General features: G+C 49.1%; 1 protein-coding gene across 1 annotated transcript; it reads left to right on the top strand.

Moving 5' to 3' along the window:
- Window positions 1-363: 363 nt before the first annotated feature.
- P2RX4 (purinergic receptor P2X 4) lies at window positions 364-17,031 on the top strand. The gene is made up of 12 exons (XM_032653862.1): window positions 364-524; window positions 4,445-4,592; window positions 7,567-7,638; window positions 7,755-7,827; window positions 8,278-8,374; window positions 12,237-12,317; window positions 12,416-12,557; window positions 12,656-12,792; window positions 15,202-15,295; window positions 15,415-15,480; window positions 15,820-15,915; window positions 16,407-17,031. The coding sequence occupies exons 1-12, from the start codon at window positions 391-393 to the stop codon at window positions 16,431-16,433; spliced, it is 1,167 nt and encodes a 388-aa protein (XP_032509753.1). The 5' UTR covers window positions 364-390; the 3' UTR covers window positions 16,434-17,031.
- Window positions 17,032-18,626: the final 1,595 nt, after the last annotated feature.

Below are 18,626 nucleotides of genomic sequence, written 5' to 3' on the forward strand. Positions count from 1 at the left end.
CCCCCTTGAGGGGGGAGTCGCTCGTTCCACCAGTCCCTCTGGGGGTGAGGGTCATTATTCCCCCGTCCCTCTCCAGAGGGGGTCATTCGTTCCCAACGAGGTCACCCCCTCCCTCAGGCCCCATTCCCCCCGAGGGGGTCGCTCTCCCCCAGCCCTCCTGAGGCGGCGCGGCACTCGTACCCGAGGGGGAAGTCACGCCTTTCGCCCGGCCCAGTCCCCCGAGGGTCAGCACCGCCTCCTTCCGGGCCCTCCCCCACGAACAGCCACGCCGGGCGGGGCTCCAGTGCGGGGAAGCGGCGGCGGGTCAGGCTACCGGGTCCAGAGCGCGGAGCTGGGCGGCGCGGCGGCGGCGGCGGCGGCGGCGGCGGCGGCGGCGGCGGGGCGCTAGCCATGGCGGGCTGCTGCGCGGTGCTGGCGGCCTTCCTGTTCGAGTACGACACGCCGCGCATCGTGCTCATCCGCAGCCGTAAAGTGGGGCTCATGAACCGGGCGGTGCAGCTGCTCATCCTGGCCTACGTCATCGGGTGAGCGCGGCCGCGGGCGACGACCCTGAGGGGTCCCGGGGACAGGGTGTGATCCGACGGCCGGGAACTCCCCCTTCTGGGTCCCGGCCACGCACCTGCTCATTCTGGCCTAGGTCCTCGGCCGAGCCCCGCGAGCGCCCTCCAGGTGGGGTCCAGGGGACAGCGACCCGAAGCCAGGGATACATCCCTACTCCCCCAACCCTCCACCCCCGACCCTAGCCACCAGAGGGACGGGCGCTGTGCCGGCTCTGGGTCCAGAGGCTGCTTTGATGTTGTGTCTTGAAGGCAAAGCCTAGCTAGATCTTCATCCTCGCCATTCATGCTTCCTGTCCCTTCTGACTTGCTCCATGATGTCCTTTGGCTGGGGGTGGGAGGGCTTTGCCCTAAATGACTCACTCTTTGCTCTTCACTTCCCATTCTGATGATCTGCTGACAGAAGCCAAGGTTTGGGATTTCCACTTGGTTCCTTTTGGGTCTGTGGCTTCCTGTCCTTTCCTTTGAGCATCATATGGTAACCCAAGATAATAGAGAGGTCACACTTTCAAAAATCACTTAAGTTCAGTTCCTTCCTTTTATGAGGTTGTTGGAGTTTTTGGTATAGGCACCTGCCTTAGACTTATCGTTCCCCATGCTGCCCTCTTTGCTTATATGTCCCTCCACCATCAGTCCTCACCTAGTGCTTAATTTTAATTGATGCACCCTTACAATGTAATAAAACTTGAGAGGAGGTGGAAATTAATTTACTAACTGGGCCCGCTTTCAAGGTTCACCTGGGGTGTTATGGTGTCTACAGCTGCCGAGCTGACAGATGTTACCTGCTGCATCGTGGGGGGGGGTGTGTTTGTTTTTGTTTTTCTTAAAAGGCCTAATACAGTGTTCCCCAAACTGCACATAGAGCTATTTGAGAATCTTTAAAAAATACTGACTGCTGGCTCTCAGACCCAGACTTTCTGATTCAAGTGCTGTAGAGTATGACCCACTCCCCAGGTGATTCTAATGTGCAGCAAATTTTGGGAACCCGTGTCCTAGTGTTTCCCAAACCTACCTGAACATGAAGGACTCATCTGAGGAATTGTGTAAAGGTAACCGGACACCATCCCCCCCTCCCCCCCCCACCCTGGGGTGGGACTTGGAATCTGTTAACACTGCCTAAGGGAATCCCCATGATCTGGCAGGTTTGGCTTCTACCATCTGTCAGCGCAGCAGCAGTAGGTACTGACAGTAGTCAGTACAAGGGCTTTCCAGGTATGAACTCTGCATCAGAACCACTTGGCCTACCCCCAGGTTTGGACTCTAAGTCACATTAAGTACCGTCACAACCAACTCCTTGCCCCCCAGTGATTGTGATGCACCCTTAAACTTTGAGACCCACTACAAGCTGGTTAACTAAACTCACATTGCTGGGTTGGACCTGAAGCATTTGGAATCAGGAGCTGTCAGGCAGCTTTTTCCTTTTGGCTTTTGCTGCTCGTAGGAGAATCAGTTTACATATACTTCAGGGTATCTGTAAAGTTCTAGACTGCATACGGTATATCTGCAGTATGGTAGCCAGGAGTCACATGAAACTGTTGAGCATTTGAAACACCCCTACTCCAAACTGAGATGTGCAATCACCGTACAATGCACGCCAGATTTCGAGGACATAGTACAAAAAACAAATATCATGTTAATACATCTTATATTGATAGCATTAACATATATTGGATATGTTGAGTTACATAAAACATATCATTAAAATTAATTTTACCTGTTACTTTTTAATTTTTAACATGGCTACGAGAAATGTTGAAATTACACGATTCGCATTGTATTTCTGTTGGGCAGTGCAGCTTTATAGGATTCCTATGGAGTGTTGTCTGCCTCGATCATGAGGATTTTTTAAGCAGTAAATGCTTTGCTTTTATACATCTTGCTGTGATCAGATCTGACTCAGGATCTGAATCTAGGGCTTTTAAGAAAAATTTTAAAAAACCTCATCTCTTAACTTTCTGATTCAATTCATCTTGGTGAAATTGTGGTCTCTTTTCCAGTACTGATCAAAGGTAATCCTTCCTCAAAAAGAGACTGAACAGGACTTTCCTGGTGGTCCAGTGGTTAAGACTCTGCACTTCCAATGCAGGGGGCATGGGTTCAATCCCTGGTCGGGGAACTAAGATCCTGTGTGCTGCATGGCCAAAAAAAAAAAAAAAAAAAAAGAGAGAGAGACTGAACACTTCTCAGTTATCTAATTGTATTATCAGTCACAGGATGAGGTAATAGTTATTTACATAGTGATTGAGATGAAACCATGTGTCTCTGACTTAGCAACACACTATCCAGTCAGCCCTCTGTATCCTCAGGTTCTGCAGCCACAGATTCAACCAACCGTAGATAAAAGATATTAAAAAAAAAATCCAGAAAGTTCCAGAAAGCAAAACTTGAATTTGTCACTTGCCAGCAACTATTTTTACATAGCATTTACATCGTATTTACAACTATTTACATGGCATTTACTTTGTATTAGATATTATAGGTAACCTAGAGATGATTTAAAGTATAGGGGAGGATGTGCATAGGTTACATGCAAATACTATGCCATTTTATATAAGGGTCTTGAGCATCTGTGGTTTTTGGTATCCCCAGGGGTCCTGGAACCAATCCCCTATGGATACCAAGGGATGACTATACTTGGTGGTAAAGTAATAGTGACCCTGCTCTAAGCTTCTCTGTGTCTGACTAGAATTAAATGGAAGCTTATACTGCAGCTGAATTCCTAGAAACCCTGAAGAAGGGGACTTCTTAGGGAAAAAGCCCATCTCTAAGATGGGTAGTGAACTTGGAGACTACTCAGACAATAAGTAACCAAATAAGCAAATTTCTGAAGTCTTAGCACCTAGAGCTTATAAGGAGGGGAGAGGGATGCTAGTAGTATTTCTTGATTCTAGAAATTACAACAATAGTAGTCACTATTGATGTTTAACAACAGCTCTGATGGGGAGGAGTTCTGATTTGTAGTACTGGGCAATCTCCACGGTGTAAATGCTCCCATTGTGGCCAATTTCAGTCTGCTGATAATGGCTCACAAACATTGTTCCAAGCATTTGACATGCATTAACTCATGTAACCTCACAACAGTCCTGTGAAGTCTTGTTATCATCCCCGTCGTATAGACGGGAAAAAACAGGCACAGAGAGGTTAAGCAGCTTGGCCAAATTTATGCCTAGTGAGTGATGAACTGAGATAGGCTGGCTTCAGTCTGTTCCAGTGTCCTAACCACTATGCACCAATGCCTTCAGATTTTTAATTATTCAGGCTGGTAGTGAAGTCTCCACTTCAGAGGAGAGAAACATACATATGACCTGAATTCTTAGAGAAAAAGTAAGAAACTATTATACATTTACTTAAAAGATATGATTCTCCTTTCTAGAGGGCATATATAGCATAGAGGGCAAGAAAAGAGACTTCGAAAGCAAAAAGCTTGAGTTCAAATGCTGACTCTGCCATTCACTAGCTGTGTGACCTTGGGCAAGTGACTTAACCTCTCTGAATTACAGTTTTCTCCTCTGTAAAATGGAGAAGAATGACACCTGCCTTATAAAGTGGTCAGTATTAAATTAGTTAATACACATAAAAAGCTTAGATCAGTACCTGGCACCTAAACACATTCAAATGGTAACTATCATTATCATAATTTCTATTATCTCATGGTAATTCTGCGGGTCATAGTGCATTGAAAGTGTTCAAATACCTAGTAATAAAGACAGCATTCACTGAGCATTTTCTTTGTGCTGATCACTGCACTAAGTTACAAAGTTAAGCAGCTTTTGCAAAGTCACAACTAGTAAACATACTTTCAGCCTCTGGCTACCAGAGGCTCCCTAGCATTAACTCAAATTCATGCAATCCTAATGGCAATTTAAGAGACCTGTTTTATTTTGTAGCTGGGTGTTTGTGTGGGAAAAGGGCTACCAGGAAATGGACTCTGTGGTCAGCTCTGTTACTGCCAAAGCCAAGGGTGTAACCATGACCAATACTTCTAAACTTGGATTCCGGATCTGGGATGTGGCCGATTATGTGATTCCAGCTCAGGTAAGCCTCCCACTGTGTCTCTGTCTAAAGCTCAAGCCTCTAGTTAGCTGCTTTCCCTTCACCTTTGCACTCTTGATTAGTGATTGGCATGCCCAGAGTTCTAACATCACCAATGCCCAGACTGATTGTTTTAGTCCAAGAAAGCAGTGCAGACAGACCTCTTTTTGGCTTAGGGTCTAACAGGTAATATTCAATCAGCTACGTTTCTTCAGCCCTAAAACATGGCTGGCTTAAACAGAGGAAGCTTTCCATATGGACATCTGAGTCTGTCACCGGACTTGAAAAGTAGAAAAGCACATGTTTTAAATCCTGGGAAAAATGCAGGTGGAACTATCACCTTTCCACATTTTGTGGTTTGCTTTACTGTTGTAAACCCACAAGGTAAATCTTTTCAGACAGCGTAAAAACTTTAACAGCCCGTAGAGACCCAAAGCCAAAGAAGAAGGAAACAGCCATACCCATATAGGATTCCATCAGGAACATAGGGAAGGGAAGAAACTGATGCAGCATCCTAGTCTCCCGTCTGTTAATCCACAAAGCTCCAAGTTAAATATTGACTCTCTTTAACCATGATAATGGCTCTGATCCACAGTCAAACCCCACATATCCCTCCAGATGGCCAATGTGCTAGGGTGACTGGGGTGGCCACATGCAGATAAGCTGCCAACTCTTGGCTCAGAGCAAGGACTTCAGAAACTCTCTCTTCAAATGTGTTCATTTTCCCTCTGCCTTCTCAAGAGAAGGTTCTTGTGGGGTGCCCAGAGAGAAATCAGAGCTAATAAGCCATAAAGGTCAAATGGAACAGGGGATTCATAGTTTGCTGGAGGAAGCTGGTGCTGTTGGCATGCACCTGTCTCTACAGAGAGACTTCTGCTTCCTACGAAGCCACGGCCTCGTCCTGGCAGGCTCGGAATATCACACTCCGTCTGTTTACTGGACCCACAGAAGGGTACGGCCCCCTACTTCTGCCCCTCAGTGGAAAGGAGCACACAGCAGCTCTGCCTTCCATCTCGGATCGGAGCCAGGGGCTGTTTGAGTCCCACAGGGCTCTCTTCATGAGCTTTCACGATATCCTTCTGCTCCTCCACAGATGGAACACAAACATGTATTTGCACCGCATCTACTCGGCTCATCTCCAGACTGAAATTTCCCTAAACTTAAAATAGATAAGAAATAGGAAACAAAAAGTAAACCACGCTGACTTGTTCAGGTCTAACTCAGGAGAGACGCAGGAACAGCCTTCTGTAAACACCAAGCAAGCAGTGTGTCTACATATGGAACACGGGAGCCTGCTGGGGCGCCTGACCCGGGCCTCCTGCCACATTCTCACGCCCCCTCCTGCGGCCATTTCCTCATTTCCCAACATGCTTTGTTCCAGGTCTGTCTTTGAAAGATGCCAACTATTCCCAGAGCGTCTACCACCTTATCAGACCTGGGAGTGGAGATGTCTACAGACCCTTTGGTCCCTGAGTTTCCCTGATGGCTCCCAGCACTGACTGCTCTTCTCAGGAGTATGAAATGTTCAGAGCATTTCATTTTAGAGCACCAGCACCCAATAAGGAGGAGGTCCAACTAGAATTTGCAGGGTCTTTGTCTTTTTTTCCTTATACTGGGAGGTCACTGTTAGCAATTCTTCAGTCTCATCCCCAAGTGAATTGCTCTCGAGAAACTTTAAATCAACCATTTGGCACCTTCACACTTAGGAGGAGAAAACAGAACCTTCTCAAAAGGAGAAGTGTCAGGCTTCCCTGGTAGTGCAGTGGTTAAGAATCCGTCTGCCAATGCACCAGGGTTCAAGCCCTGGTCCGGGAAGATCCCACATGCCGCAGAGCAACTAAGCCCGTGCGCCACAACTACTGAGCCTGCGTTCTAGAGCCTGCAAGCCACAACTACTGAAGCCCGCGTGCCTAGAGCGTATGCTCCACAACAAGAGAAGCCACTGCAGTGAGAAGCCCGTGCACCGCAACCAAGAGTAGCCCCTGCTCGCCGCAACTAGAGAAAGCCCATGCGCAGCAACGAAGACCCAACACAGCCAAAAATAAAATAAAGAAAGAAAAAAAAAGGAGAAGTGTCAATGGCGAGCCCTGATTGGGCCTTCTGTATAGAATGTTTTATGTATTTATTTTAGTTCCTGTTAGGAAAGAGAACCAGCCTAACTTGAGACCTTTGAGGTCTTGTGTTTCTGCGCCTGTGAGGTAATCCGGTTGGCAGAGGATATACTGAGTACTTATTGACTCTTTTCCCTCAAGTCAAGCTTTATTAAGGAACCATTTCAGGGTATAGACATGTTTTTTTAACCTGAGGTGAAATTCATGTATCACAATATTAACCAGTTCAGAATGAAAACTTCAGTGGCATTTAACACATTCACGATGTTGTGTACCATCACGTCAGTCTAGTTCCAGAACATTTTCATCAGTCTAAAAGGAAAGCCCCCACTCATTAAGCTATCATCCCCTTGTCCACCTTCTCCCTCACCCCCTCACAACCACTAATCTACTTTCTGTTCCTGGATTTGCCTATCCTGTACATTTCACATCAATGGGATCATACACTACGTGGTCGTTTGTGTCTGGCTTCTTGGACTCAGCATCACGTTTTTGAGGTTCATCCACATTGTAGCCAGGTCTGTGCTTCATTCCTTTTTATGGCTGAGTCATATTCCCTTACAGGTATGGACCACAATTGGTTTATCCATCCATCCGTTGATAGACACTGAGTTGTTTCCACCTTTAGGCTATTGTGAATGGTGCTGCTGTGAACATGTGTGCAAGTATTGGAGTCCCTGTTTTCAGTTAGGTTATAACTCTCATCGGTGAGAATGGGAGACCCTAAGATCAGTGTTTTTAACTGTTTTCTGCATGGCACAGCGGGGAAGTGAAGGCACTGTCCTAGTTAAGGGTCTTCCCTGTGGCTCTGCCTGGCTCCTCTGCAGGTAGTATGCAGCACTCTCTCCCCTCTGCCTGCTTTACAGGAGGAGAACTCCCTCTTCATCATGACCAACATGATCGTCACCATGAACCAGACCCAGGGCCTCTGTCCTGAGGTAGGCAGCTTCTTGGGGAAGAGCCTCGGGTCTCATACCCACCTCTCTGTGCCTGTCCCACTTTGGGTGGGACCAGGCCATGTGAAACCTGTTTTCACTGGTTCTTCTTCTTCCAGATTCCAGATAAGACCACCGTGTGTGAATCCGATGCCAACTGTACTGCTGGCTCTGCAAGCACCCACAGCAATGGTACAAGCCTGTGGCTGCGACTCCACAGTAGATGCTTAGCCTGGGGAGGGTAGCCCCCGACCAAACTGCCTGCCCCGTGGGCCCCCTCTCAGAGGGAAATCTCCAGGATGGAGAAATCCCCCACACGAGCCTGGGAGAGCCTGGTGTCCAGACTGGGGTCCTGGGGCCCTCTCGACATTTATCTCTGTCATCTGCACCCCAGAAGCCATCCCAGATCTTGCCCTGTCCTGTGGCTCTGCATCACCCCAGCCCTGCAGTTGGCAAAGCAGTGATGTGGCTAGGGCTTAGACAACTCTTTTCCTCCGATTTGAATTTCTGGATGCTGTCTAAATCCCAGAATTAGACTAGCTCAAGATTGACTGCATAGGATACATGGTGGAGTTTCTACTCTGCCTCACAAAGTAGAAAGTAGGAGACCCCCATAGACCTGGGTGCCCCTCGCCCCTGTAGGAGTTGCGACAGGAAGGTGTGTGCCGTTCAATGAGACCATGAACACATGCGAGGTGGCAGCCTGGTGCCCGGTGGAGGATAACGCACAAGTGCCAACGTGAGTCCTGCCAAAGGGACAGAAGTGTCCTAAATGCTGGGTCTTGGGCCTGAGAGAGGTGGCAGGGGAGTTGTGGCTTTGTGCTCTTGGTGTCAGCCTGTAGAGTGAGGCTTCCCTGGGCTGGTGGTTCTCAACCACAAGGCAGCAGCCCTCAGTAGCTAGTGGGCCGCGGTGTTTGTCACTCATGATAAGAGTGCAGATAACTTACTGCTAGTTAGGCCTCTGTCAGTTGCAAGTAACTGACAGGAAACAGTTCTCAGGGCCTTAAACGGGTGTGTACACACACACACACACACACACACACACACACGCACAGTGGGGGCGGTATGTTGTTCAACTAACCACAGAGATCCTAGCATGGCTAGACCTGGGGCTCGAAGGACAGCATCCGAGTCACCACCTCTTGGCTCTGCTTCCCTCCGTGGTGGCTTCGTTTGCAGGACCCATGGCATAGTCCCTAGTCTCCCTGCCCAGCTGTCCGTAAAGATTCTAGACCTGTCCATCTTCACAGCTTCAGCCACCTGTCAACCGATCCAACCCATTACTGTGGCTGGGGGATGGATTTTGCTTATGGCTCAGGCCTAGGTCATGTGCCTTCCTAGCTAGGCGGGGAGTCAGACCCACCAAAATGACACAGGTTGAGAGTGGGGGAGGTGTGGCTTTTAAAGGAAGTGTGCGGTTCTGTTACCAGAAAAAAGGTACAGATGCTGGACAGGAAAATTATTAATGTCTGTTAAAGTGTGTTTTATAAACTAGAGCAGGTTCAAGGTTGCCTAGAATAACATTCTTTCGAACTGCGATCAGCTGTGCTGTGAGTGGGCGGAGTCAGAAGTAAGCTCTCGGAACTGCTGGCAACCTGGGGCCTTTCTCACTCAGCGTTCAGACTGAGGCCTAGATAAGCCCAGGGGAGCAGGTAACCATGTGATCCTCACCCTGGGTGTGTCGCCACACAAGAGAATGGTGAGGACTGTGGATTGCTGAGGGCAACAGCTCCGGCAAGGGAGGGAATCCTAGCATTCTGGAGCTGGAAGGGACTTTATGGAGCCGGTGGCCATGTGTGGCTACTGAGCACTTGAAATGCAGCTGGGTCCAAAATGAGCTCTCAGCGTAAAATACACTCCAGGTTCTGAAGGCGTATTATTGAAAAAAAAAATGTAGTATCTCATTAATAACATTCTATGTTGTTTACATGTTGGAGTAACATTATAGATATATTGGCTTATTACAGAAAAGTTCATTTCACTTGTTTCTTTTTACTTTATTTTTGGCCGCGAAGCATGTGGGATCTTAGTTCCCCGACCAGGGATGGAACCAGCGCCCCCTGCAGTGGAAGTGCAGAGTCCTAACTACAGGACCGCCAGGGAATTCCCTCTTTTTACTTTTTAATGTAGCTACTAGGAAATTTTAAATTACAGTGTGGTTTGTGCCTCACAGTATATTTTCACCGGACAGTGCTGTTATGTATTTTTTTTTAATGGAGTATAATTGCTTTGCAATGTTGTGTTAGTTTCTCCTGTACAATGAAGTGAATCAGCTATATGTATGCCTATATCAGCGCTGTTATAGATCTAATCCAGTGTAGGGTGATTTTTAAGTGTACACTGATACACAAAATTTCAGCACTGAGTCACATGGAGAGAAAGGTCTTCCCATCTCCACTCTTATTCAGCCCCTAGCTGATATCAAGGAGGAGATTCTGGTCTGGAGTGTCTTCAATACCTCTCTGTCCCTCGCTGATTTCCATTTCTCACCGAGAACAAGCCCCAGGCTCAGCACCTTGGGCTGACAAAAATATGTCAGCTCGTAATGACATTGTTCTTAGTTATATTTATTTGAACGATGACCTCTAACTTGTGGCAGACGATATTTTTTATGGTCATGATAGAAAGTTTTACTTCAAAATGAATGTCAGTAAAAAAAAAAAAAAAAAAAAAGTGAGTTGATCCTAAAGGTGGAAACAACCCAAATGTCCATCAACAGATTGTGGTGAACACGTACAATGGAATGTTATTGAGCCATAAAAAGGAATGAATAAAAAGCTCTGACACAGGCTACCACAGGGATGAACCTCGAAAACATGCTAAGTGCAAGAAGCCAGACACAAAAAAGTCACATACTGTCTGATCCCATTCATATGCAATGTCCAGAATAGACAAATCCATAGAGAAAGAAAGAAAGTAGGTTGGTGGTTCCCGAAGGCTGAGGGGAGGGGAGAATGGATAGTAGCTGCTTGACGAACAAGCAGTTTCCTTTCGGGGTGATAAAGATGTTCTTGAACTAGATAGAGGTGATGGTTGTATAACACTGGAATGTGCTTCATGCCACTGAATTGTATACTTTATGAATCTTTTTTTTTTTGCAGTACGCGGGCCTCTCACTGTTGTGGCCTCTCCCGCAGAGCACAGGCTCCAGACGCGCAGGCCAAGCGGCCATGGCTCACGGGCCCAGCCGCTCCGCGGCACGCGGGATCCTCCCGGACCGGGGCACGAACCGGCATCCCCTGCATCGGCAGGCGGACCCCCAACCACTGCGCCACCAGGGAAGCCCTGAATTGTATACTTTAAAATGTTTAATTTTATGTTCTCTGAATTTCACCTCCATTTTTTTTTAAAGGAGGGTTAATCTTTTTTTTTTTTTAAAGGAGGGTTAATCTTAAAGACAAGTATTGCACATGAGGCACACAGTGGTATAGGGAGTGACAGAAGTTTGAGAAACGTTGATATAGTCCATCCCCTTGATACAGGGACGAGGGAATTCAAAGCCCCAAAAGAAGTGCCTCGGTCAAGGTCTTTATCAGCGGTAGCGGCAGGCTCAGCTCCCCACATTGTGTGGCCTCATCACTGGCCTTGCTCCTTTCTCAGGGTGGGGAAGACTGCTGAGGTTTTTTTATAGCTTCAAAGATTCCACCTGGGGGGGCTTCCCTGGAGGTCCAGTGGTTAAGACTCCACGCTTCCACTGCAGGGGGCACGGGTTTGATCCCTGGTGGGGGAACTAAGATCCTGCATGCCATGTGGTGCAGCCAAACAAACAAACAAAAAGCTTCCACCTGGGTCAGGGGGCCCCCCCACCGGGGAGTCAGTCTACAGTGCCAGATCCTCCTGGAGAAACCCTCCAAAGCAGTGGGGTCCCCTTGGGAAATTCAGCTCCTACTGTCAGCAGGAGCTGACGTGGCACTTCCAAGGTGTGGTGCAACAGCAGACATGCACTTTTTGTGTCAAGCCTGTAGGTGAATTCACTTTTGCTTTTGCTTCTTAAACCAGATCTGTTGAGCATTCCCAAGAATACCTGAGGGAGGTAAGCCCTGAAACCCAGCACCTGCCGGATGAGTGATTTCTAGTGAGGCCACGGGGCACCACCAGTCCCGCCCTTCGTTAGCTATTCCTCAGGTTCTTAAATTCCCACTGCCTTGAGGAAGAGGCCCTGCCCTTCCATGACTGGAAGAAATCAGAAACCTTGGTTTGCAGTCTCCTCTCTTGACCTGGTGTTTATGCAGAGGAAAGTAGAAAAGATGAGATATGTTTTACTTTCTTCTTGGCAAAGTGACATTGTAAGACACATGGGTATGCGACTTAAAAATATTACCTAGGGGGCTTCCCTGGCGGCGCAGTGGTTGAGAGTCCGCCTGCCGATGCAGGGGACACGGGTTTGTGCCCCGGTCCGGGAAGATCCCACATGCCGCAGAGCGGCTGGACCCGTGAGCCATGGCCGCTGAGCCTGCGCGTCCGGAGCCTGTGCTCCGCAATGGGAGAGGCCACGACAGTGAGAGGCCCGTGTACCGCAAAAAAAATATATATTACCTAGGTATATTAGGAGTGTACATATGTTTGTACTTTTGTTAACAATACGTTGTAATTTTTTTCAGGCCTGCTTTTTTAAAGGCTGCAGAAAACTTCACTCTTTTGATTAAGAACAACATCTGGTATCCCAAATTTAATTTCAGCAAGTAAGTGGCGGCCAGGAATTCGCCAGTGTCTTGGGGAAACTTGTGGCTCTTCTTTGAGGTTGTCCTTGCCCCTATTTTATGCTTCCTCCCGACTTTAGGAGGAATATCCTTCCCAACATCACCACTACCTACCTCAAGACGTGCATTTATGACGCTAAAACAGATCCCTTCTGCCCCATATTCCGACTTGGCAAAATAGTGGAGAACGCAGGGCACAGCTTCCAGGACATGGCTGTCGAGGTAGGTGTAGGTCCTGGCTTTTCTAACACAGTCTTTGACACATCTCCTTCTAGAATGGGCTCTGAGATAAGCTCGCTCTGTCTGTTCGCAACCCACAGGGAGGCATCATGGGCATCCAGATCAAATGGGACTGCAACCTGGACAGAGCCGCCTCCCTCTGCTTGCCCAGGTATTCCTTCCGCCGCCTGGACACCCGGGACGTGGACCACAACGTGTCCCCAGGCTACAATTTCAGGTGGGTGTGAGCTTGGGCCCCATTCCTCATGTGCTGGGGGTGATGGTAGTTGCATCACTCCCCAGTGGGGGCCTCCACGCCCACCCAAGACCAGCACTCAGGCGGCACCCCAAGGGCAGGTGGGGAGGCGTGTGCCAGGGAGAGTGGTCCAAGCAGGGCCTTGCCCCTGTGGCATCCCGACCTGTGAGCGCCCTCCTTGCCTTTTCTTGCCTCAAGAACAACTGTCTGCTTTAGCTTTCCTGGGCTGGCCAGCCTCAGCCAGGACCCTGCTGGGGTTTTTTTCATTTTTTTTTTTTGGCTGTGCACTTGTGGGATCTTAATTCCCCAACCAGGGATTGAACCCAGGCCTCCTGCAGCGGAAGCATGGAGTCCTTACCACTGGACCGCCAGGGAAGTCCCTCTGCTAATTTTGAGGAGTGGATGAGGAGCCCAGAGCCCTCTGCGGCCTGATCCATGAATTGGTTTCTTGGTTGATCTGGCCCCCAGAATCTCCCAAGGTGCAGGGGATACAAGTTTTAGCCTCAGGAAAGGCCTCTGCTGGTATTTCCCCGCTAGAAGTGCTGTGTATTGGTTTCCTGGGGCTGCCATAACAAATGACTACAAACTGGGTGGCTTGAAACAGCAGGAATCTGTTCTCTCACAGTCTGGAGGCTGGAAGCCCAGAATCAGTGTGTCAGCAGGCCAGGCTCCTTCCTTGCCTCTTCCAGCTTCTGGTGGCTCCTGACAATCCTTGGTGGTCCTTGGTTCATAGGTACATTACTCAGTCTCTGCCTCTGTCGTCACATGGCCTTCTCCCATCTGTGCCTGTGTCTCTGTGTCCTTTGTCTCTCTTCTTTTACGGACACCAGTCATATTGGATTTGAGGTCCACCCTAATCCAGTATGACTGCATCTTAACTAATTACATCTACAAAGACCCTATTTCCAAGTAGGGTCAGTGGTGCTCTTTTGCTGCTCTTGTCTCCCTCTAGTGGTGATGTGTGGAATCAAATGCACAGAGCATCTGCTGTCCTCTTGAACCATCTGGCTCACTGATAGAAGGGCAGATCCTTGCATTTTTCCCTAGTAAGGGAGTCAGATTTGCATTGCTCTATCTCTACGGTTACACAGTTTCTTGTAGAAACCACTGTGGAAAACCTCAATCTTGGGTTGGAACCCCAGAACAGAGAAGCCAATGGGACCCTCACAAGGACACCCATCCCCCTGACCTCCACCAGCATCAGGCCCCACCTGAGTTCCCCAGGCCTGGACCACGGCATGGAAGTTGTGGGCCAGACAGATCTCAGGCCACAGCTTAGGCTCCTGGTGGATCCCCTGTATAACACAGGCAGCAAATGGTATCGGTCTCAGTGGTTCTCCCCCCAGCATGCCCCTTCGTGTTCTATTTTTGCATGTGGGATCTTAGTTCCCCGACCAGGGGTTGAACCTGTGCCCCCTGCAGTGGAAGCACAGAGTCCTAACCACTGGACTGCCAGGGAAGTCCCCCTCCTGGTGGTCCTTTATAAATGGTTTTATTGAGATACACTTCACATACTACACAGTTCACCCATTTAAAGTGTAGAATTCAGTTGTTTGTAGTCTATTCCCAGAGTTGTGCAACTGTCACCACAGTCAATTTCAGAACATTTTCCTCACCTCAGAAAGAAACCCCAGACCCTTTAGCAGTATCCCTCTATCCCTTCAGCTACGTCAATCCCTGGCAACCACTAATCTACCTAATTTGCCGGTTCTTGACTTTCATAGGAATGGACTCATACGATATGTGGCCTTCTGTGACTGGCTTCTTTCACCTAGCATCATGGTTTTTTTCCAGGTTCATCCATGCTGTGGCATTTATCAGTACTTCTCTTTATGGCTAAATAATATTCCATGGTGTGGGTATAACACATTTTGTTTATCCACTCATCCAATTGATGGATCAATGGTTCTTTAATACAAAAAATGTCCAGTGCTGAGATGCTCGGTCCCCCCACCCACAAAGCAGACTTGGCCATCACTGCTGGCTGGCCACCTTCTGTTAGTGGCCAGGGTCTCCTTGAGAGAGGCGGGGCTCAGCTGTATCAGGAAGGACTTTCAGAGGAGGAAGTTCCGTTTTAAGTCGTAGGAAGTGAGGGTGATGACAGAGGAGGGATCTCTTCGTGCGCCTTTGTGCCAGCATTCCAGACCCTCTGCCCTGCGGGCCCCAGCGCCCTCCTCCTCAACAGGCCAGCCCTCCTTCTGCGTGGCTCACATGAGCCCGGAGAAGCCCCGAGGTGCTCGAGTGTGGTTCGTTTGGCAGGCAGAGTGAGCCCTAAGCCATTGCCAACTCCACCAGGGCCTTGGGAGTTCACTCTGACGTCCCTCAGCAGGACCCAGAGGCTGTCTCAGGCCTCCCTGTGCCTTTTCCCTCTAACCTGGCCTCCTTTACCAGGTTTGCCAAGTACTACAACGACCTGACCGGCACCGAGCGCCGCACGCTCACCAAAGCCTACGGCATCCGATTTGACATCATCGTGTTTGGAAAGGTAGCTTGGCCGCCGGCTCCCCTCGTTCAGAGCCCACTGGTCCTCTTCTGGGCTGGCCAGGGGCAAGGGGCCCTCTCCCCACCCCTTATCACAACTTCTTTTTCTCCCACCATCTGCAGGCTGGGAAATTTGACATCATCCCCACCATGATCAACATTGGCTCTGGCTTGGCGCTCTTAGGGGTGGTGAGTGGCTCACTTAGACCTCTCTGGCCACCCGCCTGGGGCTGTGACCCCCCCAGCACTGCAAGTTGAGACCCTCTGCTGGCATCCTGGTTCTTCCCCTTGACCCCAGACTTGTTTCTAGGCTCGACCCTCCAGGCTTATTTCCCTTCCCCATCCCCACCTGCTTCCTCCTGCCCTTCTCCAAGACAGCGCCCCTCAGGCCCTAACCTTTTCCCCCCGGAGAGATGGAGGAGCCCTTCATTTCCTTGGAAGATCCCAGGCTTTGTGGGAAGGGGCGCATGTAGCATAATAGGGCCACAGCATCCTGCCTCATTCTTTCTTGCCCTGTGCTGCATTCAGGCGACAGTGCTGTGTGATGTCATAGTCCTCTACTGCATGAAGAAAAGATACTACTATCGGGAGAAGAAATATAAATATGTGGAAGACTATGAGCGGGTAGGTCGCCTCCTGAGCTCCCAGCCGGCAGGAAGGCCCAAGCGGCCTTCCTCGCCTGCCTCTTGTCCCAGCGGTGAGAACCCCTAGGTCATCTAGGTGTGTTGTCCACTCACGCAGTCACATGCAACTCTTGTCATCTGCTCCATTTCTAGACCACCTATACTAGCCTTTACTTCATACTTTTCTTCAAATGGACTCACTCTTTAAAATCTAGCCTTCATTTTAATCAGTGATGTCTCAGGTTAGTTATGATAATGGATATCATGCCAAAACCTCTGTCCACTCTACTTAAATTCGCCTTGAAGAGAAAGAGGGGTTGGGTACCCCTGGGACCTACCTGAATACGCTCAGTTGTGAAGGGCTGTCCAGACGTCCTCAGGGAAAGTGCCCGATTCCCACCTGCCCGAAATGGTCCAGGCTTGCCTGCGGGCAGCACAGGGCGGTGCACATGTATCCATATCAACTGACGATAAGCATATTGTTCTTTGCAGGGTCTTGGCAGTGAGACGGACCAGTGATGCCCACCCCACACCTGGGCTCTCCTTGGCCCTCATCAGAGCACAGCAAGGAGGGAGAAAAGGCTGCCTGCCATGTCACCCCAGAGGAAGTTCCAGATTCTGAGTCAGTCTCCACAAGTACTGCAGGGTTGCCCAGCTGCTCCCATGTCTCGTGTGTAGGGTTTGCGTAGTAAACCACTATGCACATTGGTCACCTCCTGTCTGTGGCTGGGTCACCTCCTGTCTGTGGCTGGGTCACCTCTGCCGTTCCTTCTCTTTGGGGTCACTGGGGCAAGCTCTGGCCCAAGGGCAGTGAAGTGGCTGTGGCTACAGTGCCGAGGACTTCTCCAGGGCCGGGTCTCCTCAGAAGTTTCCATCTCCAGCCCCCTTCGAGACAGGCCCAGTCCTCCGAGGCCCGGCAGCTCCACTCAAGCACTGTATAAGGAAGGCGGGACACCTGGCTGTGCTTGTAGCTCTTCGGCACACCCGGGCTGCTGTTCCCCTCCCCCCACCAGAGGCTTCAACCAGGAGGTCATGAGGCGGAGCTAGTGTTTTTCCTTTGAGAAGAGCTACATTGAGATGACTGAGGACCAAACATTAAAACAAATGATTTTCTTAATCTCTGTGTGGTTTCACAGCGTGAGCTGGAACTTTCCTTCCTTCCCCTTTACTTGGACCAGTAAATCCATTTGTTATCCCAGCTCACTGTGCTCCTGAAACAGTCTATTGCTGGAGCTTAGGGTTTTTTTTTTTCGACTTTAACCTTCTCTTAAAACCTAAGAAGTGTGATCTTTGTTAGCTTGTGTTCCTATAGAGTTTACGAGATTTTTTTTCTGTGGTGTACCCTTGTCTTACCGGTGCTTATATTTTACCTAAAAGTGTGGGTCTACACTACAGGGAACAGTTTTAGGTGACATGAAGGTGGCTTATCCTCCCTCCTCCTCATTTGCCTTCCAGAAACCTCCAACCAAAAGCAGCACCCCCTACACCTACCTTGCCACCGATTTGAGATATTAATGAAGCTATTTCTAGCTTGCCTTCACACCGACTTTATTCTGCATCAGGTGTTCAGGATCTCCCTAAAGAAAGCAGCCTGCCCCTCCTCCTTGTTATGAATTCATTTCCAACTGCTGAGGGAACGTTTATTTTAGAAGTGCTCTGCTTCTGCAGGATAAATGGCCAACCTGGGCTTTTCTTGCTCTGGGGAAAAAAGAAAAAAGTTTACAGACCCCTTTGAAGAAGTTCTGGTTCAAGCTACCTTTCTGAAAAATGCCTGCTTGAACACACCAGTCACGTGGAGCTGGAATTTTTAGGAAAGGCTTATTATCTTGCAGGCTAAGGAGTGATGGTTACTCGAGTGAGGAAAGACTTCTTTCAGCCTCCCTTTTCTAAAATGGAATGCTACAGCCAGGTGGGATGAGGGTTGGGGGTGGCATTGTCCTTTAACTCACCAGAATCATCTTGCTTTCTGCTACAGCCCCACTTGTTGGCACTCCTTGGCACTGCCTCTTAAGTAGGGTTCCTTCAGCCTTGCATCCGTGGATGACCTTCTAGGAGATTCTGAAACCCCTAAAACTGTGCAAAGTGATGCACCTGTGTGCATTTCTGCTCGCTTTCATCAGATTCTCAGTGCGTTCTTTGAATAGGAACACCTGCTCTTGTCTCTGGAAGGCCCGTATTTCAATGTTGTATTTCTGCAGTAATGGAACAGGAATCTTTCAGATTTCACCTACTGTCGCTTGATAACAGAAAACTGAAGTTCAAAGCTAGTAAAGCAATCCTGTGGGCTAGGTTCACATTTAGAATACAGGGAGCCCTCAGCCCGCAGTCTGGAGAAAGCAACCGTTCTAAAATAGTCTCCAGAGGCCGTGAAAACCGGCAACCGTCAAGGCTCTGCAGAACACTGAATCTGCTGACAAATTCAGCCTACTTTCTGAGCCTCGGCTTACAGATGATGATCCATAAAATGGGGTTAATACCTACCTCACGGGTGAAGTGTCACGTTGCATGCCTACCCACGGGACGTATTCAATGTGTGATTCAAACTGCTACCGTAGCTGCTCGCCTGTTTGGTCTCCATCAGAAGAACCTATCTGCCAGTGACCTGCCTGGCAGAGCAGTGCTTTGCAAGCTTCAGCATACAGGTGAGTCACCTGGGGATCTTGTTTAAATGGGGCCTGGGAATATGAATTTCTAACCCAGTCCCAGGTGATG

Source organism: Phocoena sinus, chromosome 14 (genome assembly GCF_008692025.1).
Source record: "Phocoena sinus isolate mPhoSin1 chromosome 14, mPhoSin1.pri, whole genome shotgun sequence".
Taxonomy (NCBI): Eukaryota; Metazoa; Chordata; class Mammalia; order Artiodactyla; family Phocoenidae; genus Phocoena; species Phocoena sinus.

Coding starts and splice junctions, on each gene's coding strand:
- P2RX4 (XM_032653862.1), top strand. CDS start 391: ATGGCGGGCTGCTGCGCGGTGCTGGCGGCCTTCCTGTTCGAGTACGAC. Junction 8,375..12,236: donor GATAACGCACAAGTGCCAAC/GTGAGTCCTGCC, acceptor AATTTTTTTCAG/GCCTGCTTTTTTAAAGGCTG. Junction 15,481..15,819: donor GCTTGGCGCTCTTAGGGGTG/GTGAGTGGCTCA, acceptor TGCTGCATTCAG/GCGACAGTGCTGTGTGATGT.